Source organism: Protopterus annectens, chromosome 3.part0 (genome assembly GCF_019279795.1).
Source record: "Protopterus annectens isolate FY-2018-M chromosome 3.part0, PAN1.0, whole genome shotgun sequence".
In the NCBI taxonomy this organism is placed as follows: domain Eukaryota; kingdom Metazoa; phylum Chordata; order Ceratodontiformes; family Protopteridae; genus Protopterus; species Protopterus annectens.
The window spans coordinates 163,120,568-163,144,836 of NC_056731.1; the positions used below are offsets into that span (position 1 = coordinate 163,120,568).

At 38.8% G+C, this 24,269-nt stretch overlaps 1 protein-coding gene across 1 annotated transcript in view; it reads right to left on the reverse strand.

Moving 5' to 3' along the window:
* LOC122796791 (dynein axonemal heavy chain 5-like) overlaps positions 1 to 24,269 on the reverse strand; it is a 2,204,633-nt gene that overhangs the window by 2,062,408 nt on the left and 117,956 nt on the right. Inside the window, exon 7 of the mRNA XM_044065521.1 lies at positions 5,010 to 5,196. Within this exon, the coding sequence (XP_043921456.1) occupies positions 5,010 to 5,196 (187 nt within the window). The remainder of the gene's footprint in view (positions 1 to 5,009; positions 5,197 to 24,269) is intronic.

A 24,269-nucleotide genomic window follows, 5' to 3' on the forward strand; every position in this document is an offset into this window, starting at 1 on the left:
CTGATTTGAATGGATATTTTAGAGCTACACAGTTAAGGATCTTATTCATAGCACAAGCAGAAAGCTATAATTCAAGTGGAAAGGGATGATAATGAAGCAGGGGTAAAATTCAAGAAATAAGGAGAGTGGGATTTTGTATGCAGATCCTTAAGAAGAGTAATAGCCATAGAGAATATTAAATTTATAAAGTAGCAGAAAAATATTCTAAGAACTAAACCAACAAGTTGCAAACTGGCTCAAGGACAGAACCAACATGGTTAGAATTGCTGGAGCCATGTCAGACTCCAAACCAGTTACAAGTGGTGCCCCACAAGGCTCAGTCCTGGGACCTCTCTTGTTCGGTATATATTTCTCGGAGGTACAGGCCAACACGGAAGGACTGTGGCTGACCAAGTTCGCAGATGACTGCAAACTGGGTGCCATAATCGACTCTCCAGCCGACACAAGCATCCTTCAAAAGGGCCTCATAGAAACAGACAACTGGTGCCAGAGCCATGGCCTCAAGCTAAACGCCAAAAAGTGTATAGTCATCCCTGTTGGCAAAAACAAAGTGCCCACAAATTACCACATAGGTGCTAATCCATTAAGTACAAAAGAAGTAATTAGGGACCTGGGGACCCAAGTTGATAGCAATCTCTCATTTGACAACCACCTGGCCAAAGTGGTTAGAAAAACATTTTATATAGCCCACCTAATCATGAAGGGATTCACATCTAGATCAGGGGAGGTCATCGTGCCTCTTTACTCATCCCTCATCAGGCCCATAATTGAGTACAATGCCCCTTTTGGGATGTACCTTACCAGACACCTGCAGCAACTGGAAAGACCCCAAAAGTACCTCACCAAGAGGATCAAAGGGCTCAAACAGATGCCATGTGCTGCCCAGTTAAAGAAACTCCAGCTCTACTCAGTGGCATACCGCCTGCTCAGAGGCGATCTGTGCCTGATGTATAAAACCATGTCCAACCCGGAATTAATGGACATGCTGCACCTCAGAAAATCCAAATCCCATCGAGCTACATGCTCGAAAGACTTGAACCTCAGCACTGAAATAAATAGGACATGCTGGAGGGACAGATTCATAACCCAAAGGCTCCCTTCACTCTGGAATAAAATCCCAGTCCAGGTTAGGCAGAGTCCCTCATTGACTCTCTTCAAGAGGAATCTTGATGAGTGGATGGGAGATCGTAGGTTTACCCCGGGTATCACTTCTGTATCACTGTTAGACAGAGGCACAGTATACTAACCTCGAAAAAGGGCATAGCAAAATAAATTTAAAATGGGTGGTGAAAGCCAAACACACTCTGGCTAGGTTTATAAATGCCCTAGTGCAGATAGCCTAGTATGAACCTATGAACCTATGAACACAAAAAATGGAGAAAGGAGATTTTGCCAATAGGGATGACTGCAATTAGGGGTACAGAGAATAGACAAGAAAAGGCTGGAATTTACTGGAGAAAATGGCAAATGAACTATGGTATTGGGAGTAACTAACTAGAGAGAGAAAGTTAATAGAGTGAGAAGAGGCCAAGAAGACATTTGGACTGCATTTGGATGGCAGAAAAGAGACTGCCTTCCCTATCAAGGATTGATATCAGAGAGATCAAAGGCAAAGAGAAAAGGATATGGGAATCCTAAGTGAAAAACCTGCTCTGGCAGAGCTTTTACTTGAATCTACAACAGAAGCTGCTGTTAAAAAAGGGATAATTAGAAGGGCATATAAAATTTAGCATGATAACTACAGAAGTGAATCACAGGATGTTAGAAAAGTTTGGAAAGAGAGGCTGGATAAGCAATTCACAAGGAAGCAATGGGAGGGCTTATGTATGGCTCCCAAATATGCAACAAAGTCTAGAAGATTCAGGATTTTTGCTTGGAAGTGTTTGCATAGGTATTTTTAGGGTCTATGTTAAATCATCAAACGCTTGAAAAAGCGAACAATGATTTAGTGAACCCATGTAAGCGAAAACTTACAATCTCAAATGCTTAGAACAGCAATTTTTTTTCCAAGGGAAAAAAATAGCTGTTCCACAAAACACCCCTACACCCCCCTACTTAAATATACCAACTCCGAGATCGCACTACAGTCACAAAAAGGGCAACGTAACAGAAGCAGCCAAGCAATTTCTTTCCCAGGGAAAGAATTTGCTTATATGATATTTTGCTATTTTGCCTTGTCATGCTTTCAAGTTCGATCAAGACACATTCAAAAGAATGCGTCTTCGATTATTTAATAGGAACCCTATTTTTATACCCCAAGCAGACTCCAAAGAATTTTTCCTTCAAGTATATGGCAAATGCTGGAGGTGTGATGGGGAAGAAAGAGGTTGGTAGGTTCATAGGCAGGTAATAGGCTAGTTGCCCTTATGGGCCATTTTAAACCTAGCCAATTTCTCTGCCTAGGGTAAGAATCAAACTCTGTACCTGGTATCTGTGAGGTAAACATCTTAAGCATTATACAACTAAAGAAATAAATAGTCAAAGTCAAGTCAAACACAACATATGTGCCTAAAACAAGACTGAAAAACATAAAAACACACTCCACATAATGAATCTCAAGAACTCATTATATATGTATGCCAGTTTGAAAAGTAAAAATCGTGCTAGGCTCTAGGCCTGCAATTTTATAAGAGTTGCTTGACATCCTGAAAAGGCCACATTCATGGTCAGGATATCAAGCATGTCACCTAAAACTGCTTTTCACTTCAGAAGGGCACTGGAGATTCTGGATTAGTGCGTACCCTTTTGTGCCTTGTTTTTTTTTATACAGCTTTGAAGCTGTCATATTATCATGTCACTGTTCCATGATAACTTGTGCCAGTAACATGCAGCATTCTGTGGTTTCTGCTGGTATCACTACTTGGAGTGGGTTAACTATTAAGAAGTATACTTAAGCTGCAGTGCCATGTTATGAAAAGTCTCCAATGATCATCCCACTCAATAAAAATAAATACAATTCCATACTCATTTTTTGCCATTGGCACTTTGTTACTTGCCATGTCATTTGCAATGAGAAAAATAATCTGCAGTTGACTTTACAGCACTATAAAAAACAAAGGTTGATATTGTGCATTATATTACCCAAATTACTTAGTATTCTGTATCAGCTTAAATGGTATAATTTCAAAACCAGTTGACTACTAATTACCATCACCACAACTGGCAAATAAATCAATCCATTTTTTCCTTTTCAGTATTAAGTTCAGAGTGTGAAATCTGGTCATTGCTCCATGTATTAAGCACACATGACTCCAGAAAAATGTCAAAGAGGAAGGATCTGAGGGACTGCAATCAACAAAGGACGTTAAAGTATTTTGAAGAAGGGGGAACGGAAATGGAACGAGAAAGAAGACACAGAGTGCACAGAGATGGGAAAGAGAAAACATGTCAGTATCTATAAAAGATAGGAACTGTTAATGAGCTGTTTCCTGTAGTTCAGGGTTTGATTCCCTCAGACAGATCTGCAGACCAACTCTAAAGGGAACACCTGTGTCCAATGAGATTAACCAGTTAACAAAAAAAAACACTTTGTGCTTCTTTGTACTGAGTATCAGCTCTCCTGTTTAAATCAATAATTTAGAATCTCCTAGTCCTTGAACATATTTTCCATCTTGCACATCACGGTGCTGTCTGTGAACAACACTGGTCATTTTCATATCCCTGCAATGTTACCTACAGATGCATCAAGGTGGACAAGTCCCAGTACTGGACACTGTGTTATTTACTGTTTGGCTCCTCCCTCCTTTCAACTCAACAGTCAGTCGGTCACTCAAACTGGCAGCTATAAATTAATTATAAATGACATGCTAATTGGACACATGGATTTCTCATAATCACCTGCCCTTAAATTCTCATTTAGTGGGAAGATGTTTAAAAGAATAAGCTGTTATAACTTACTACCCATTTGTGGCATCAAATTCAGTATGCAATACAGATATAGACAGCAAAGGAGAAACTGTTTGCTGGCACTGATAGTTTGTACAGATACTGCTGTAAAATTCAGAGGGGCAAATGAGTATCAACTTCAATTTCAAAACAAAAGATAAAAAATATGAACATAACCAAAAATAATAATTCTGTTCAGGGGTGGGGCTAGCCTGCTGCATTTGTCCTGTGAGGGATTGTATCCAAGACCCCCACAACTTAAATATTCTCAATCGAAGATCACAAACAGGATGTCGCTTTAGGAAATGTTGTGTAGCCCCTTAATATGAACAAATGGTATGGTCAGCTGCTCAGTATTTTGATTATGACAAAGCAGTGACTTGGCATTCACATGTTCAGCTAGACAAATCCTTGGCTTCCTATTGAAATGTCTACAATCATAAATGCCAAATGCCAACATGCTGAAAAAAAAACACAGATATTGTAGAGAAGAGTGAATATTGAACATCACTCCTTCTCTGAATGTCTTTTTACAGGGGGGTCAAGTCCCCTGCACCACCGATGTGGAGGCAAGCCCCCACACACACACTGCCCAAAACTTATATATACTAACTCAAAGATTGCCATACTTTGGAAAATGTGACTATTCCAAGAAATTAACATATCTGACTTAGTGTATCGGGCTTGCTAAAGTGGGTCCTGATATGTCAAATGGTTACCCAAATGGCTTTCCAAAGCTAGTTCTTAAGAACTCTTGGTCTAACTGCACATTCTATAATCACATAGTTCAATGATTTCTCATTGTTGATAACAATTTTAAGCTTTTTACTCACTGGAAGTAAATTAGTAGTAGCTCTAAGACTAAAAACGTACAACTGGTATGTACTATTCAGAATACTTTGGGAGATAAGATGTGTGCATGTTATGTACAAAATATTATAAGGTAACTGCTATACACGAGTTTATAGAATTGCTTCTATAAGTTAGGACCTCAAAAATATTTAATCAACTCTCAAAGTTAAGCAAGTCTGGTCTCTGCTGCTACACTTCAGTATGAAGACACCCTATGAGTGGGTATCAGCAAAACAAAGGATTTTCGTTACTGTTGTTACAGTTTAGCTTACCTGCTACTAAGAAATCTGAAGGATTCTGTAAATTTTCAAGGTTTAAACCAATATCAACTGACTGAAGCTTAACTTTATCCTCCATATTCTGCCGGGCAGCAGACAGCACATTGACAAATTTATCCAGTGAGTCAAGAAAGTCTTGTATCTGAGTATTCTTCAAGCCATCTTTCACAGAACCCCAGTGCTAACAGATCATATAACAAGGGAAAAAAACAAAAATCAGAAAATGATATTCAAAACATGTTCTTTGTATTTCCATGCAAATACTGTTAAATTATTAATCTGTAATTAAAAGAATTAGGAAGTAATAAACATGAGTTATTTCAACAAACAACAATGGAGTATAAACAGTATTCTGCAATTAGCTGTCATTATTAACAAAGGCCAAGTGGCTGAGAAAGCAGAAACCCCTCTAGATGCAAGACATTTTAACAAATTAAAATGCAGCTTTAATTTAGTTTCTAGTAAAGTTCACCATATCATGGCAGAATTTGTGTAGATATGATGCTTATTATGCTTCCTTTAAGGTTCTTCAAGTGTTAGTACAATGAATTTTCAAATCGATAAAACAAATCAGTCAAAGCTTTAGCCTGATGAGGCCTTAAAAGGCTTATATGAAGGAGAGCAAACACTGTACACCTCCCTTACTTATATATACCACATTTGGTCAGTCATGGATAAAATATAGAAAAGCACATATATATTGAATTACTGTCAGCACTCAAACTGAAGCCTCACTGTAGTGATTTCTTACACTAAAAGCAAGCAGTTAGTTTGCCATTATAGAATGGAAAATGATCAGCTTAAATGTATCCACTTTACACTCTATGAAGTGTATGAAAACTGTTATTGACATCAGTACGAGAAATAAAACTGGTAGCAGGCTAGTAGCTTGACTACCACCTGTGTGATAAGTACAAGCAGCTGGCCTGCACATTTCAGAGTGAGAGAAGATACCAGCCTGTTGGCCATGCTTAACCAGACAGAGGGATATACAGGGTTATGTGCAGGCACGGGCAATATTTGTATGGACAAGATCAAGAAGATTTGCACCATTAGTGTGGCAGCATGCACTTTGGGCTAGGGAACTGACATTCATAACATTTAAAAATTACTTTACATACTTATATTTGTAGTAGAATTATGATAATTAAAGTCACCTACAAACAGTGCATTGGGTTTGATACATATTTTCTATACAATTTAAGCATAAAACATGATCACTAGAAATACAGAAGGAGACCTATAACTCATGGGGTTTGTTTAGGGTGACCGATATTTACCTCTCAAATGTTCTTAATTTTTAGGGCTACCTCTAATTTTAACGCAGAATGTTGCTATGTTCCTAATAAAATTGGACATTTTGAGGTATTCTATGTTAACAGTATCTGTGTTTTAATGTGTGCAGAATGTGGGTCTTTCTTTTTAATTATTTTTGGTGTGTTCCTCATTCTAGAAGTTAAAGGTTGAGAGGAATAGACCAGGCCCTTCAGAAACTCAAGGATGAAACCATGCAGAATTTGGCATGAGAAAATGCATCATGGATAAATATAAAGATGCACACACAACTTCTGGTGGGTCTGATCCCTTTTGTAATTATTCTGGTAAAACCAATTTCCTACACACTAGCCCCCTACCTTGTCAAAGTAATTTGTGTGGGTATCGTGTCTACCTAATAAGTGACAACAACCCTATATTTGCAGTCTGTAACTGATATAAATAATTTACTATAACACATTCGGAAACAAGAAAAAAAATCAGTGCAAACTACTTTATTTCCATGCTAGCAGATAGCAACTTATTCTGCATGTGACGACTTTAAAATAGTGCCTTATAATGAAGCCATTCAGCACTTCAGCCATTGCTAAGTAAGTATTCGAAACTCCCTAGTTCCACCTCACCATAAAAAGTAAACAGCAATCCCATGGCTGACTAAAGGAAAGATGAATCTCAAGCATACTAGGACTAGGCATGAAAAAACGATTACCAGCATAAAATCCTGAACTTCATATCCTGGTCAAAGAAGGACAAGAGGCATCTAAGTAAGATTTCTGTCAGAAGCAACAACAGGAGAACTACAGAAAACCCAAATGTTTCTGTTCAAATATCTCACAGCAATGAAATCCTGGTAAAAAAATGCATTATCCTACAACACCCCCAAAAGCATAAATTTGCACCAGCCAGTGACAAATTCCCCGATTACCTCAGCCTGGCAGCTGATGGATCCCCTATTCTGAATCAGTACTAACAAATTTCAGTAACACACTCATACGTCCTAAAAACATGGCCACCTTCTTTTACAATGTCACTGCACAAATGAAGAACATCAATAGATATAACATACTATAGGCCTCATTTCAAAAATACTGGCAATATGTATACATACATAGATCATCAGTCACATAAAAATAAAATAGTCCCTATCACAGACTCAACATGGTTCCTTTGAGGGACACGGCACTTTCACCATTTACAGACTTTATGCATAATAACTTCAACCATGAGGGACACAATGGAATCCCTTTTCCTCGAGCTGTCTAAGGCTTTTGACAGTGTTTCCTATTGCACCTTCATATCAAGACTGATTGAAGGCATAGTGTCTGTTATTCTAAAAGTGTATTAGTTCTGGTTTCAGCACTTGGGCTTTGGGCCAGTTATTTTACATTAAGAAGGTGTGGTCTGCACTCTTGTGGGAGGAGAGGGAAGATTCTGCCCTTCTGAGCTGGGAGTTTCTGGTTAAAGGCTTATTGTGCCTGCTTATTTAAACTGTTTCTTTCTGAAATTTGTACGCTTTGTTTGCTGTAGCATAAACTAAATTCAAACCTGCTGAATCTTGCTTTGTTTATATAACTTGAGCACTAATCCAAACCATCTTTTTTTTGGAGAAGGTTGCCCAGCACCCTAGTGGCAGGAGTGTGCAGTTAGAACTTGTCTGATCGAAGACTGCTGGAAAAGGGCTCAGTTTTTAGCTTTTTATTGGTTAAGTGGTTAATTTGTTTAAATCAGTTTGCTCATTTGCTACTGTTATATTAAAAAAAAAATACACTTTATGCATCGCCACTTAGCTAAGTTTAAACTATTCCCGGCGCCATAAAGTCTGTTCTTCAAATCTTCCATTAGAACTAGCCAGTTTTTTAGTTTTAGCACTAAAATCTGTTTCTTTGAGCTCAGCACTTGTTCAGAACTCATTGTAAGCACTAAATAAGCTACAAATTACTACAGCACTCAACTTTCCTCACTTGTCTAGAGGAAAACAGTTTTTAGTACTTAATAAATAAGCACCTATCCAGGCATGTCTAAGGGTCAGCTCCCAGTGTTTTCTCCTGTCTACCTGATGAATATGGGCATCTTGGGGCAATGCAGCAATTGCCTCATGTACACAGACAGCCCTCTCCTCCTACCACCCAACACTACAATCTGTGAGAGATGTACTTATATAGACAAACTGGAAGCAAAGCTCTCTTCACCCAAGACTGGACTAGACAGTCAAGAGGAGAAGGTAAACATTTGCACCACACCACACTCATCACATATTCCTTCAAAACCTACACCACCAAAACACACACATAGAAACACGAAACATGAAACACACACCTACATTCGCGGAGGCTCTCAATAAAAATCTGCTGAAGCAACAGAGACCTCCAAAGCAGAAAACGCAAGCAACCTTCACCCCCCCAACACAACCCAAATGACACATAGCCCACAAACTCAGGGTGCCACTCAACCACAGGCCATAAGGCATAACAACGTACCCAACACTCTAGTCATAGGTGACTCTATAGTCAGGCACACTGATGTTCCACTCACCAGGCTAAACAAGGAGAAAGTTACTGTCAGCTGCCTGTCGGGTGCCAGGATCCACCACATAATGCACGCACTCAGGTCACTCCACAACAAGTACAAATATGACTCTGTCATTGTCCATGTTGGTGTGAATGACCTGAGACACCTCCCTGGACTACATGAAAAGATACGTGGAGGAGCTCTCCAATCTTGTAGCCCAGGCAGGTATGACCCTAGCCCTGAGTAGGATTCTGCCATCACCCAGAATAATACCACAGTACAAGGACAAAATGACTGACTTCAACAATTGGGTAAGCTTATGGTGTCATTCTAAGGGGATCCAGTATCTGTCTGCCTGGGATGACATAATCAACAGACCACAATGCTTTGCCGGAGATGGTTTTAGGCAAGGTTCAAATGACAAATTCACCACTTTAACAGGTACAAGCAAGCAAAATCTGGGGGTAATGCTACTCAATGCTAGAAGTCTAAACCTCAAAATGCATTCACTCGAGGCACTCCTTAAAATGGAGAACATCGACATCTGTGCAGTGACAGAGACCTGGTTCAAGGCTCCAGAGAGCACCTCTGCATTACCAGGTTATAATTCATACTACACCTTTCGGCCACCTAACCTGGACTGAAACACTAAAGGCAGAGACATGTCCATATTCATTAAGGATATCCACACCTCCAGGCTAGTTGCTCAGCATAATGCATCTGAGATTATCCAAGTGCAACTAACTCTGGGCAAGACCGCAATCCAAATTGTAACTTGCTACAGATCCCCCACCATGCCCCAGGATTCCCACTCATTTCTTGATACACTGGAAAATATTAGGGTACAAACCAACACCCTAATAATGGGCGATTTCAACTACTCCACCATTAACTGGGAAAACTACTCCTGTACCAACTCTTTTGCTCAACGTTTTCTGGAATTCATAAATACCAATGCCTTGGATCAACTTATCCACACCCCCACCAGGGGCAGCAGTATCCTAGACCTGGTCATTACCAACATGGGTGACCGGTGTTCCACACCAGAGGTCAATTCCTCATTGGTCAGATCCGACCACAAGCTAATCACCCTAGACATCCACATCCTGCCTCCACACCCATTAGAGAAACCACCGTAATAAATTTCTCCAAAGTCAACTTCACACTTCTTAAGACAGAAGTGGCAAACTTCACGACACCCATGCAGACAGGCAATAGAGGTACGACTGCTGAATCCTACTCAAATGCACTTTATAAGCACTTACAGAACCAAGATGCTATCCTCCAAAAAAGGAAACCAATCTGGTGGTCCCCGCCATAATCAAACTCTACAACAGAAGAAAGAAACTGTTTCAAAAAAGAGTAAAATAACATGATTGGAGGAACTCCCTGGTCAGCCTCAGTAAGAAGCTGATATCCCTCATAAAATCCTCCAAAGCTAGTTACAAAAACAAAATCACCACTGATTCTAAAGACAGCCACAAAGCATTCTATAGCTATGTCAAGAATCTCAATGGCAACACTCAGATCTGCTCTGAGTTACAGCATAATGGCACTAAATATACAGAACCAAATGATATTGCCAACATCCTGGCAGATAGGTTCAGTGCTAACATTATGCCCTTCTCACCCCCTAAAGGATCCATCTCTATACCAGAAGAATGCAAAGTTCCTGTAATCATGGCTGTACAGATAAAAACCACAATCTCCAAAGCCAAGAACACAGCATCCATGGGACCTGACAACATCCCAGGCTGTGTTCTATACAAACAGCAGAATGAACTGGCACCCCACCAAAGCACCATGTTCAATCATAGTCTCACCTCAGGCTTTGTGCCCACTGAATGGCACACAGCAACGGTTATCCCACTCCACAAAGGGTGAGCCATCACGGACCATGGGAACTACTGCCCCATTAGCCTAATGAGCCTGGTCTGCAAGACCGTGGAACGTATCATCATGGATCTTATACACAAAGACACTGGTAATCTCCAAACTCTGGACCCCACCCAGTTTGGGTTTTTAAAAGGCAGCTCATGTCTCCTAAACCTGATAGACTTCTTTGAAGCAGTCACCAAAGCCATAGACGAGGGTAAGGTGGTTCACACAGCCTATCTAGATCTTGCCAAGGCTTTTGACACCACCCCCCACTCTGGAATTATAGATAAACTCACTAAACTAGGTATAAATCTCAATGTCACAAGATGGGTTGCCAACTGGCTCACTGACAGAACCCACACTGTGAATGTAGCAGACTGCAAATCCGACTTCAGACCAGTGACAAGTGGAGTACCACAGGGTTCAGTCCTGGGTCCTCTGCTGTTTGGTATCTACTTTTCTGAAGTACAGGTTAACACAGAAGGTCTTTGGCTAATGAAGTTCACAAATGACTGCAAACTAGGAGCCATAATCAAAACTCCTAACGATGTGGACATCCTACAAAAGGGCCTCACGGAGACAAATGCCTGATGTTAAAGCCATGGCCTCAAGCAAAATGCCAAAAAGTGCATTGTCATCTCCTTTTGTAAAAACTCTGTACCCATGAGCTACCACATAGGTGGTAGTCTACTTAACACCAAAAGTGTGATAAGAGACCTTGGGACACAGTTGGACACTAGTCTCTCCTTTGATAATCACATTGCCACAGTAGTCAGGAAATCCTTCTCTGTGGCACACCTCATCACAAAAGATTTCTCATCCAGGAAAAAAGAGGTCATTGTTCCCCTCTACTCATCACTCATTAGGCCCATTATAGAGTACAATGCCTCTTTTGGTATGTACCTCACAAGACATCTACAACAACTGGAAAAGCCACAGAAATACCTCACAAAGAGGATTAGCAGCCTCAAACAGATGCTCTAAGCAGACTGTCTCAAAAAACTCCAGCTTTACTCCGTCGCATATCGCCTACTCAGAGGTGATCTCTGCCTAACATACAAAGCTATGTCAAACCCAGAGATGTTGGGCATGCCCCAGTTAAAGAAATCCCAATCCCTCCAAGCTACATGCTCTAGGGACCTAAACCTTGTTGCTACAATAAACAGAATGTGTGGAGGGATAAATTCCTGTCCCAGAGACTTTCCATACTCTGGAACAAACTACCTATCTATATCAAACAAGGCTCCTCATTAGCACTCGTCAAGAAAAATCTTGATGATTGGATGGGAAATAGGAAATTCGCCCTGGGGATCACCTCTGTGGCTCTGTTCTGACAGGGGCACAGGAAAATAATTTTCTTGGGTGGCGAAAGCCAGGGTACCTTTTTGGCTAGGCTTATATAGGCCCTAGGGCCAATAGCCTAGTACCTACCTATGAACCTATGAACATATAAGACTGCCAAACCTCGGATTCCATCCAGCCACCTTACAATGGCTCAAAGGCTATCTACCTGATTGGATGCGATAGGGACTGGTGGTCAGACTTCTTCTTACCACAACTAATTAATGTAGTTCATCCCAAGCTTACATATTAGATCCAGTTCTGTCCAACATACATGCCAATATGTGTGACACCTCATTAACTGCAACTCTGATTCAGTATTAGAGAGGATTCAACCCTTTTATTCTCCAAAAAAATCCATAACTGAACTCAAAATTTCAAAAATCTTTCAACAACATTGAAAACTGGTTGACAAAATCCAACCTACTCTGAATACTATTCACAAACCCACCAACGCAGTGTCCCAGTAAGAATGACCTTTCCATTCTGTCTAACAACAGCACCCATATAGAAGCTGTGGCACATACCAAGCTACCATTAGTGTCTATTGACAAATATCTCAAACCCAACTATCACATTTATGATGTAGGTTAAAAACAAAGAAAAACTTTGCTTGCTTTATAGAGTTAAACCCTTAACTAACTAAACAGCCTATATTTCAAGAGTTTGTTTCTTCCTGCCATGTAAGTCTCCTGTGTAACATCTGTGTCTTCAGTAGCATTGATACAGCCCTACTCACAAATCAAGATCTGTTCTTTTAATGAAGATTGCAGATTTTCCCTAAACCTTCCCAACACAGTCAAGCACTGCACACACAGCATTTCAAAACCTCATATTGTTATATTAACCTACTCTATTAACTCAACTAAAATAGCTAATATGATCCTCTATACACCCATTAACTCTCTTGCAAGCATGAACATGCTGTAATGGTATACTCATCAAAGAGAACTAAGATCCCACTCCAAAAACTCTACTAAAGTACACAAGTAAAGAAAAAAGAACATGGAACCATGCAGACACCACATTTGGTGTTCATATTGCAAAGCAGTGGACCTCCTTGCAATTTCCCGTAGACAAATTCCCCCATCTAATCAAGTTCAAATCCTCCTTAAAATCCAACTGCAAATCTGTGGACATTTTCAGGTGTAAAAGATGTAGTATAAGCTAATTGTGTATCTCTTGTCAAAGCGCCCTTAGCAGCACCCTCCTATCAACCATCAGTATGTTAGCCTTCTCTATAATTACCCCTTTTCAATTTACCTACACCCACCTATTTCTCTCTCACTTCTGCATGTTATTCGTGACTTATACAAAATTGCTTAAACTGCAACTTATTAAAAGAGAGCCATTCTTAATCCTTACAGCTGCTGCTTGTATTTCAAACACTGCAAAGTTCCTGCCCTGGACTGGAATTAATGCACGAAGTGATGTGGATGTAAAAGGCTCCACAGCTGAGAGTCTTGAATATACATCAGTCATTAAAGGTAAATAGCCTCCGCTACATACTGGGCCTTAGAAGTCTGTACTGGCATTTGTGTTGCTTTTGTTAGTTCAGATATATGATTGGGTACAGTCTTATTCTGCTGCACATATATTTTGCATAACACGTTTAGGAACCTCTGTATCATTTTGTTTGCATTAGGAAGCCACATCTATGGTTAACTGTTAGATCTATTTTTACAATAACAAAATGAGCTTTTGGACAACTTCACTGACCCTTTTCTGCAGGCTTTTTGGAAGTACCAGCCTTGTTTGGAAGTATTTCCCAGTAGAAGAAACTATTACCTTATCTCTACACTCTTCCAATCTCTTTATAGCCTCTGCATCATTCTCATCTTTATTTTCCATATGAGAAATATTTTAGAGAAAAACTATATGTCCTGTTGTTATCCTGCATCCTATTCTGATTCACCATTTAACTCTTTCAAATTTGGAGCTTTTGAGAGTGAATAAGTATCTATCATGTTAACGCAGGTGCAGCAGCATTGCAGTGCTTGGCGATATTTTGTCTACCTTTGGATACCAGTCCTACATTGGTAACGTTGTGGTGATGTACTGTTTTCTAGCAGTAAACTTAAACATTCAGCAGCAGACAACCTAGTCTCTGAGTCTCTGTATATCTTAAGCTGACAACATATACTATACCTCTTCCTATCAGAGTTCTCATCAGTCACACAATTCAGGAATCTTACGTTCCCAGAATCTGAAAAGTTTCAATTATTATCCTACTGTAAAAGGGCGGAACCTCCTATTTATACTATTTTTGTCTGTCTAAGAGCACTATTATTCACATTACCTAAGATGTTAATAAAAGTACTCACTGTCAGATGCCAGACCATCAAACCATCAAATAAAATCCTGCCTGAGGACTTCCAAGATAGCTGAACACTGATCAATAGCTTAATTTCAGCTCACCCAGTGTGAAAAAGAAACTAAGAAATAAGAGCCAATGATATTGTCAGCTTGAGTAAAATTCAGTTACTGACTAGTAAGTAGCGTTTTTTTCAGTTACACTGTCTGGATACCAGCAAAGAAGAAAGTCAGAGAACCTGAAAGAAAATCAACCAGAAAAAGTGAAGAGAAAACACTAGCTGGAAAGATTCCTGCAGCTGTTCAGCAAAAAGCAGTTCAAGCTTCAGCTTTGGTAGAAGAGATGGTTTCCGGTAATTTAGAGGAAAAAAGAAATCTTTTTATCCTAATGGCTATCCATATTATCTTGGAACATAAATAGCCTTATGGGTATAAACAAAAGAAAATAGTGTTGAACTATATTAAGAAATGCAGAGTGCAAATAGTAATGCCGCAGGAGACACATTTGGAAAGAAATGAGCATGTGAATTTGATGAAGAAAAGATTTCAGGATGGACATTCAGCAGAATATCAGGGACAAAGAAAAGGGGGAATAATTATACTAATAATTATACTAATTGCTAGAGGAGCTCAAATAGTGATTGAAGAGGGAAAAAAAGACAATAATAGTAGATTTCTGGTAATAAGGGGCTATTGGCAAGGGAGAAGGATTACACTGCCATGAATGTATATTCCACCAAAAGTTGTTATTATGGAATCTAAGACATATTTGGGATAAATAATCAGCTTTCAGCAGGATATGTTACTTATAGGTAGGGAGTAAAACATTATTTGAAAGAGTATGGATATATCAGGGGACCTAGAAGGGAAAATATAACAAAACAGGCCAGACGTCTCTAGAAATTTATGAAAATATTTGGTATGGAAGATGGGAATTCAGTTGTAGGAACTCAGACTGAATTTACATATTATTCCTCAAGGTAATAACTGGGTAGACTACACAGAAATTATATTTCACATGAACAAGCACATTTAATTGAAAGCGTTGACACATTTTCAATAACTATTTTACATCACGCAGCAATAAAAACTAAGGTAAAAATGCAGGGTAATGAAGTATAAATGAGCCTTACTAGCACTTTCCCACCTGCCTGTTAACAAGAGAGGAATTTAAGAAAAGGATAGTGGAAATTATTTAAGAGTTATCAGGAAACAGAGACAGTTCTTCAGAAGGGATGGCTAGTCAGACGGATAAATTGAAAATTGAGTTTAAAAATAGGGTAGAAACTAAAGAGAAAGAGATATTACAGAATAAGGGGAATCTCACAGAACAAGAAGAGGAGCAAATGCAGAGTGCTAAAGAGAAAAAGGTAGCATCTGAATAATATGTATGAATTTAGAAAGACTGTTGTTAAGCAATTATTGCTTGATAGTAACTCTAGAGCATAAATACTTTTAGCACAACTACTTAAGCAATAGAAAGTAGAAAGGATTGTTGTCAAAGTAAGGGAGCCTATATGAAAAAAAATAACCAGAGATCCTGTAGAGGTATTAAAGATATTTTGGAAATTTTATGAAAGTTTGTATAGAGTAAATAAATGTGGAAATCAAGAAAGAGCACAAATGGAAATATTTATGGAGGACTTAATTTTGCCAAAATTAGAGATAGATGACGCTTAACAACTGACATTTAAGATACAGGGAGATGAGATGAAAACACTGATGCATAATCAATCTTCAGGAAAGTTCCAGGAACAAAAATGAATTCCTCTGGAAGTTTGGTAGCTAGGAAGAAAATGATGAAGATCAGGAAGATGTCGTTTAACACTATTTTAAAATGAGAGGAAACACCCATTTCTTGGAGGAAAGCTGTGGTGGCTGTATTACCCATCAGACCAGGTTTCATATAGGCCCATTTCAATTTTAAACCATGATTGTAGTGTTTATATCCATGCTAACTAAAGAATGGCACAGGTGTTGCCAAAATTGATAGATATGGATCATTGTGATTTTGTGGAGGGGAGGTAAACATTTGACAACATTAAGAGAACAATGATGATCCAGAGAGAAGCAGAATGTAACAAAATATCACTGTTGTTGGTGGGTCTTGATGCAAAAAAAGCATTCGACAGAATAAGCTGTGATTTTATGAGTAGGGCAATGGAATCATTTGTATTCCCTGATACAAAAAAAGTTAATTCAGGGCATATATCTTCATATATTTTCATAGATCCTTCTATCGGAGGCAAGAATTAAAGTGGGAAGGGTCCTCACTATTAAGTTGTGTTTCAACAGAGAAACCAGGTAGGGGACTTATCTTCCCCCTTTATTTGCTTTATATTTAGAGCCAATGGCAAATAAAATAACGGACTCAGAAATGCAAAGACATAATGGGTATGGTAATCAAGAAAACCTGGCTTTAAGCAGCAGTGGTGCAGCAGTAGCATTGTTGCCTCACAGCAAGAGGTTCTCCCGTTCGATTCTCGGCTGGAGCGCCTTCTGTGTGGAGTCTGCTTGTCCTCCCCACAGTTGAGTGGAGTTCAAAAAACATACGTAGAATGGGTGTAGAATGGCCGTGCCTTCACTGAAGGTTGGGCGTCGAGCTGGCACCTTGGCACCTGTAAAAAATCTATTGCCAATCATTAGCAGACCAGAGTTCCACTGTGGTGACCCCTAATCGGGAAAAGCCGAAAGAAGAACAACAACATTCTTTTGTACCTGATAAATCCTGAAAAGTACATCTCTGTGTTGTGGAACATTTTGAGACAGTTTCAAATCTTTTCATGATATACAATTAATGAAGCTAAAACAAAGGCTGTAGCCATAAATGATGTACCAACACACAAATTGCTTTAACAATATTTATATTCATGGGGATAAGATGCAGTATTTAGGAGTATGAATTACTAACACTTTTGCTATGGCAGCTAAGGATATGTGGGAAGATAATACAAAAACTGAGAAACTAGAAGCTCTTGCTTATGGATATATTTTGTATGATACAAGAAGTGTAAATATGTTTAGTTCTTTTAGTTTTATATATGCGTCATGTAGAAGAAGTTGTGGACAATAAGTAATAAAAAGTTAAAGGAATTCAGCTTGGATGGGAAGAGGGCAAGGGTCAAGTAGGATAAGTTGATCCTTCTAATGAAAAAGGTGGTTTAAGAACATCTGATTTGAAGGGATATTTTAGAACTACACAGTTAAGGCCCATATACATATCACAACCAGAAACTTATAATTCAAAATGGAAAAATATGATGATCAATTGAGGTGGGAGTTCAAGAAATAAAGAGAGTGTGAAATCTTGGATGCAGAGCCTTAAGCAGAATAATAACAACCATACAAAATGTTATACTCATAAAGTAGCAGAAAGCATTCTAAGAACTAAACCAATACAAGAAAGCAGAAAGAAGATTTTGCCAAAAGGGATTACTGCAGGCAGAGAAAAGAGGCAAGATGGGGACTAGAATTTACTGAAGAAAACTGGCAAAAGAACCAAGGTATTGAGAGCAAATAACTAGAGGGAGACAATAAATAAAGAGAGTGTGAAATCTTGGATGCAGAGCCTTAAGCAGAATAATAACAACCATACAAAATGTTATACTCATAAAGTAGCAGAAAGCATTCTAAGAACTAAACCAATACAAGAAAGCAGAAAGAAGATTTTGCCAAAAGGGATTACTGCAGGTAGAGAAAAGAGGCAAGATGGGGACTAGAATTTACTGAAGAAAACTGGCAAAAGAACCAAGGTATTGAGAGCAAATAACTAGAGGGAGACAGGAAATAGAGTGGGATGATGCCTAGAAGATGTTTGGACTGCAGGCTAGAGACTGCCTTCCCTACCAGGGATTGATATCAGAGTATAAGAAAGAGAAAGGGATAGGGGAATCTTAACTGAGAGACCTGTTTTGGTAGAATTTCTAGCTGCATCTGGAAAATAAGCTGCTGCTGACAAAAAGGATAATTAGTACATAATATAAATATTTCAATCAGGAGGTTAGAAAAGTTTGGGAAGAGAGACTGGAAAAGCAATGTACAAGGCAACAATAGGAGGATAATGTATGGTTCCCAAGTATGCAACAAAGTCTAGAAGGTTTTGGATATTTGCTCAGAATTGTTTGCATATTTTTACACCCCAAAAAGACGTCAAAGAATTTTCCTCCAGCAGATAGCAAATGCTGAAGGTGTGATGGAGAAGAAAGACATAACTGAGATCATATGTGTTAGGAATATAATGAGCTGGCAAATTAAAAAAATTCCCTACAGACTACTCTGTCAGAAATACAGGGTGAGCAAATGGCTGTAAGTAAGGAAATGATTCTTTTAAGCTGAGACACAGGATGTGAATTGCCTTATTAAGTTTAATTCTGTTGGCTGCCAAAAAAGCAGTTCCTAGAAAATGGAAATCAAAATCTAAATCAACTGTGTTTGATGTGTTGAATATTACAAAAGAGAAACAAGCTCTGGAAGAGGGATATTTAAAAAAATGAAGGAGAAAAAGTGGAAATCGAGGGAATAATATAGTTTCATAGTTTCATAGTATAGTACTAGGCTATCTGCCCTGGGGCATTTGTAAGCCTAGCCATAGTGATGTGGCTTTTGCCACCCCATGAAATGGTACAAAAAATGTACAAAATAAATTTAGAATACTGTGCCTCTGTCTAGTAGTGACACAATGAAGGTCCCCTTATATAATAGAATTAGTTTACTGTGCCCCTGTCTAGCAGTGACACAGATGTGACCCCTGGGGTAAACTTACGATCTCCCATCCACTCATCAAGATTTCTCTTGAAGAGAGTCAGTGAGGGGCTCGGCCTAATACGAACTGGGATCTTGTTCCAAAGCATGGGAAGCCTCTGGGTTATGAATATATCCCTCCAGCATGTCCTATTCATACTTGTGCCGAGGTTTAAGTCTTTAGCTCTCGTGGTCCTGATGGATTTGGATTTTTTGAGGTGGAGCATGTCCATCAGATCCTGATTGCACATGGCCTTGTACGTCAGGCAGAGATCACCTCTGAGCAGGCGGTATGCTACTGAATGGAGCTGAAGTTTCTTTAGTCTGGCAGAATAAGACATATGTTGGAGACCCTTGATCCTCTTGGTGAGGTACTTTTGTGGTCTCTCCAGCTGTTGCAAATGCCGGGTGAGGTACATACCAAATGGGGCATTGTACTCAATCATGGGTCTGATGAGGGAGGAATATAGGGGTACAATGACATCCTTGGATCTGGATGTGAATCCCTTCATGATGAGGTGTGCAAGGTAGAATGTTTTTCTAACCACTTTGGCAACGTGGGTGTCAAATGAGAGGTCGCTGTTGACTTGGGTCCCTAGGTCTCTGATCACTTTTTCCGTACTCATTGGGTTGCTGTCTATGTGATAATTTGTGGGTACTTTGTTTTTCCCAAAGGGGATGACTATACATTTTTTGGCATTTAGTTTAAGGCCGTGACTCCGGCACCAGTTTTCCGTTTCTGTGAGGCCTTTTTGTAGGATGTGTGTGTCTGCTGATGTATCGACTATGGCGCCTAGTTTGCAGTCATCTGCGAACTTTGTCAGCCACAGCCCCCCCATGTTTGCCTTAACATCTGAGAAATAAATGCCGAACAAGAGGGGTCCCAGGACAGATCCCTCTGGGGCACCACTTGTGACTGGCTTTGAGACTGACATTGCTCCAGCGATTTTAACTTTATGGGTTCTGACCTTTAGCCAGTTTGCAACCCATCTAGTGACATAAGGGTTTACTTTTAAGCTGTTGAGCTTATCTATGATGCCTAAGTGGGGTATTGTGTCGAAGGCCTTAGCCAAGTTCAGGTATGCTGTATGGACTGCTTTGCCCTCATCAATGGCTCTAGTGACTGTTTCGAAAAAATCAACCAGGTTTAAAAGGCAGGATCTGCCCTTTACAAAGCCGAACTGGGTGGGGTCAAGTGTCTGTAGGTCCCCTATGTCTCTGTTTATGAGTTCCATAATGATTCTTTCCATAGCTTTGCAGACCAGGCTGGTTAAGCTTATGGGGCGGTAGTTTCCAGAGTCTGTAGAGGCACCCCCCTTGTGGAGTGGGACCATGGTTGCTGTACGCCAGTGTTCAGGTACATATCCCGAAGTAAGGCTAAGGTTAAATAGTATTTTTATGTGTAGGTTTAGCTCCTCTTGGAGTTCACGTAACACGCAACCCGGGATACTGTCAGGTCCCATTGATGCTGTGTTTTTTGCTTTGTTTAGGGCGGTTCTCACTTGGACATCTGAGATGACAGGGAGATTACATTCAGCTGGGATAAGTATTTCTTCTTTTGGGTGTAATATGTGTAATAATGTTCAAGAGGAGCACTGAGGTTTAAGAGAAGGCAGGAATTCATCAATTTATGTAATGTTGGACCGATGCTAGTTACAAGGAAAGACAATATATGTGATTTATAATGTATGTATATAGAAAAAATAAATAATGAGGAAACCTCTGTTTGGAAGATCTAAGGTTCCTTAGAGTTTAGGTACCTAATAAGAAACATTCTGTGAATACCCCACCTAAAACAGGTGGTAGAAATACTTTCCTTAAAAACTTTCCACAGTATAAACCCGTTAGACAAGAGCATTACTTTAGAATTGTATTGTTCATGAACGTCTACTCCTTTGAGTTTTGTATTGTTACATATTGAATCTGACAATATTTCAATAGCCAAAGCAAATGGAATCAGTGACATGGGCCATCCTTGTTTAGTACCCTTTGTTATATGTATAGATTCAGAGGTGAAAGATATATATATATTTATATATATATTTCTACATACATATATATATATTTTCTGGGTCTATATTAGAACATCAAAGTTTCAAAACTTCAAATGTTCTAATATTGACTCCTATTCAGCAAAAGCTGAAAATATACAAGCAACAGAAAACTGAATGTTTTCTTAGGGAAAGAATTTGGTTGTCCATTTCTGTTGCTTCGGCATTTTCAGCGCTTTGGAGGAAATTTACGGGTCGGGTTCAGGTAAGTGTGTGATAGACTGCGGGTTAGGGTGCGGGTTAGGTATGTGTGCGATTGTGTGGACATGCGGGTTAGGGCGGGTAAGGTGAGTTAGGGTTAGGGCATGGGTCAGGTAAGTGTGCAATTGTGTGGATGTGAGGGTTAGGGCGGGGTAGGTGAGTTAGGGTTAGGGCGCAGGTGAGGTGAGTGTGCAATATTGACGGACCTTAGGGTTATGGTTTGGGTTAAGGTAAGTGGATATTTGGATATATGGATAGTTAGTGGTGTGTGTATAGTTTAGTGTAGGGTTAGGTGTAACATTTTAGGTGTATGTGTGTGGATTGTTGTTTGTTTGGTGTGCTTGTGTTGTGTTTATGTGTTTTGGAACAGCAAATTTTTTCCCTAGGAAAAAAATTCACTGTTCTGTATGTTTGATGTTTTCAGCTTTGCTGAATAGGGGTCAATATTAGAACATTTGAAGTTTTGAAACTTCGACGTTCTAATATAGACCCTATTTTCTTTAGTAAATGAACAAAGGAAGGAGGAAATTCAAATAACACCAGGATGTTGAATAAATAGTCCCAATTTAGGGAATCAAAGGCTTTCTCTATATTGAAGCCAATTATGAGTGTTTCTTTATTTTCTTTATTAACATAATCTATAAGAGAAATTTTCCTTTTAATAATATTGTCATGTGGGTGTCTATGATATATAAATCCAGTTTGATCATTGTTTATTGTTTTGGACAGTGGTACTTTCATTCTGTTAGTTAATATTGTCATAAATATGTTATAGTCATTATTTAATAATGATTGTTGTTTCTTTCGGCTTTTCCCGGTTTGGGGTCACCACAGCGGAACTCCGGTCCGCTAATGATTGGAAGTAGATTTTTACGTACCGAGTTGCCGGCCCTGATGCACAACCTTCAACGAAGGTATGCCCATTCACGCATGTCTCCACACAAAAGACGCTCTAGCTGAGAATTGAACAGGACAACGTCATACTGTTAGGCGAAAACGCTACCGCAGCACCACCACCGCAGTTATTATTTAATAATGATATAGGTCTATATGAGGTACAGAGGTTTGGGGATTTGTTTTCCTTTAAGATTGGTGTGATTAAAGAATATCTCCAAGAGGGTGGTATTAAAGCTTGTGACTGAATTTCTAATAGAGTTTTATGGAACAAGGATAGTATCTTTGAAGGAAAAAGTTTATATATTTCCATAATTATACCATCTATACCTGGAGCTTTATTATTTTTACCCTCTTTTATTGTATCTGTAATTTTTTTGTAGGATATGGGTGCTTGCAGATCTAGTTTTAATTTTTCTGTTTTTTTTTTTATATTAGAGCATATTTCTTCTAGATTTAATTGATCAATATGTATATATTTTTTTGGAAATGTTCCATATAGTGACTTCTATAGGCATCAAGAATGTCACCTATATCCGAGACATTTTCTCCTTTCTTTTCATGGAAGATACTGTTAATGTTATTAGATTTTGATTGTATTTTGATTTTTGAGGATAAATTATGTAGATATTTGGGAGAAATGGCCAAAGTATTAATATTCAGTTTTTCTATAGGTAAACTAATTTTATGTGTTAGAATTTCATTGTATTTATTGTTTAATACCTCTACTTTCTTTTTCATCTCCAAATGATTTCGATTTTTTTCAGCTTTTACTGACAGAAGTTTGGATTGTAGATCTAATAATTCAGAATCCCATTCTATGATTTTTTTTATACCAAGTTAGGGTTTTACCATATATGTAATATTTTAATGAATCCCATAACATTATTTTATTTATTTCTGCAGTGTAATTAATATCTAAGAAGAACTGTAATTCAGATAATAACCAGGGTTTGAACTCTTTAATTTTAGTTATATATGATGGAATTCTGGATTAAAGATTAATGGTTTGTACCCATTTTGAAGTTTTAGTATCAATGAGAAATTAATGATTTTTAGAGTGTAAGTCATTTGGAGCAAATCTTCTTCTTCTTCTTCTTTCGGCTTTTCACGGTTAGGGGTCGCCACAGCAGATCTCCTGTCCACTCATGATTGGCAGTGGAGTCTTACAGTGTCAAGTTGCCAGCCCGGCACCCAACCTTCCACAGAAGGCACACACATGCACACACTCACACCTACGGTGTCCAATCCACGTACAGCATGTCTTTGGGATGTGGGAGGAAACCGGAGCACCTGTAGGAAACCCACGTGACCACAGGAAGGACATGCAGACTCCACACAGAAGGCACCCCAGCCGAGGATCGAATTGGAGAACCTCTTGCTGTGAGGTGACAATGATAACCGCTGCACCACCATGGCCGCCCTAAGTCATGGGCAGCAAATATTTTATCTATTCTAGTTTGGGTACCAAATCTGTGTTCTTGATGGGAAAACAACAAAGACTTATCTTCTTTAAATTTGAAAGTATCTACAAGATGAAATTATTCTACCCACTTGTTTAAAGCTTTTGATACAGCAGATGTACGCAGTGGTCTTTTATTTGTAGTTTCAGAAATATCAAATATACAGTTAAAATCTCCTCCTAATATTAAGTTGCCTTTATAATTATTGGAAATGAAATCCAAGTGTTTTTTAACAGTTCCTGATCCAATGCCTGGGAACCAGTATAGATTGGCTAGGGTCCATATTCTATTATATTTAACTATTACTAATACCATAAGGCCTTCTTTATCTTCATACTTATAAATGATTTTTGGATTAATCACATTTGTTTTCCATAAAATTGTTACCCTTTTTGTCTTTGTCTTATAAGTGGATTGCGCCAATATCATATATTCCATAGGATTCCATTTGTAATTGTCATTTGTTTTGAAATGAGTTTCTTAAAGGAAGACAATTTGTGCTTTGTTCAGTTTTAAATATTTCAGTAGATTTGATCTCTTGCTAGAATTGTTTAAGCCATTGGTATTTAAAGATAATAAAGTTAAATCCA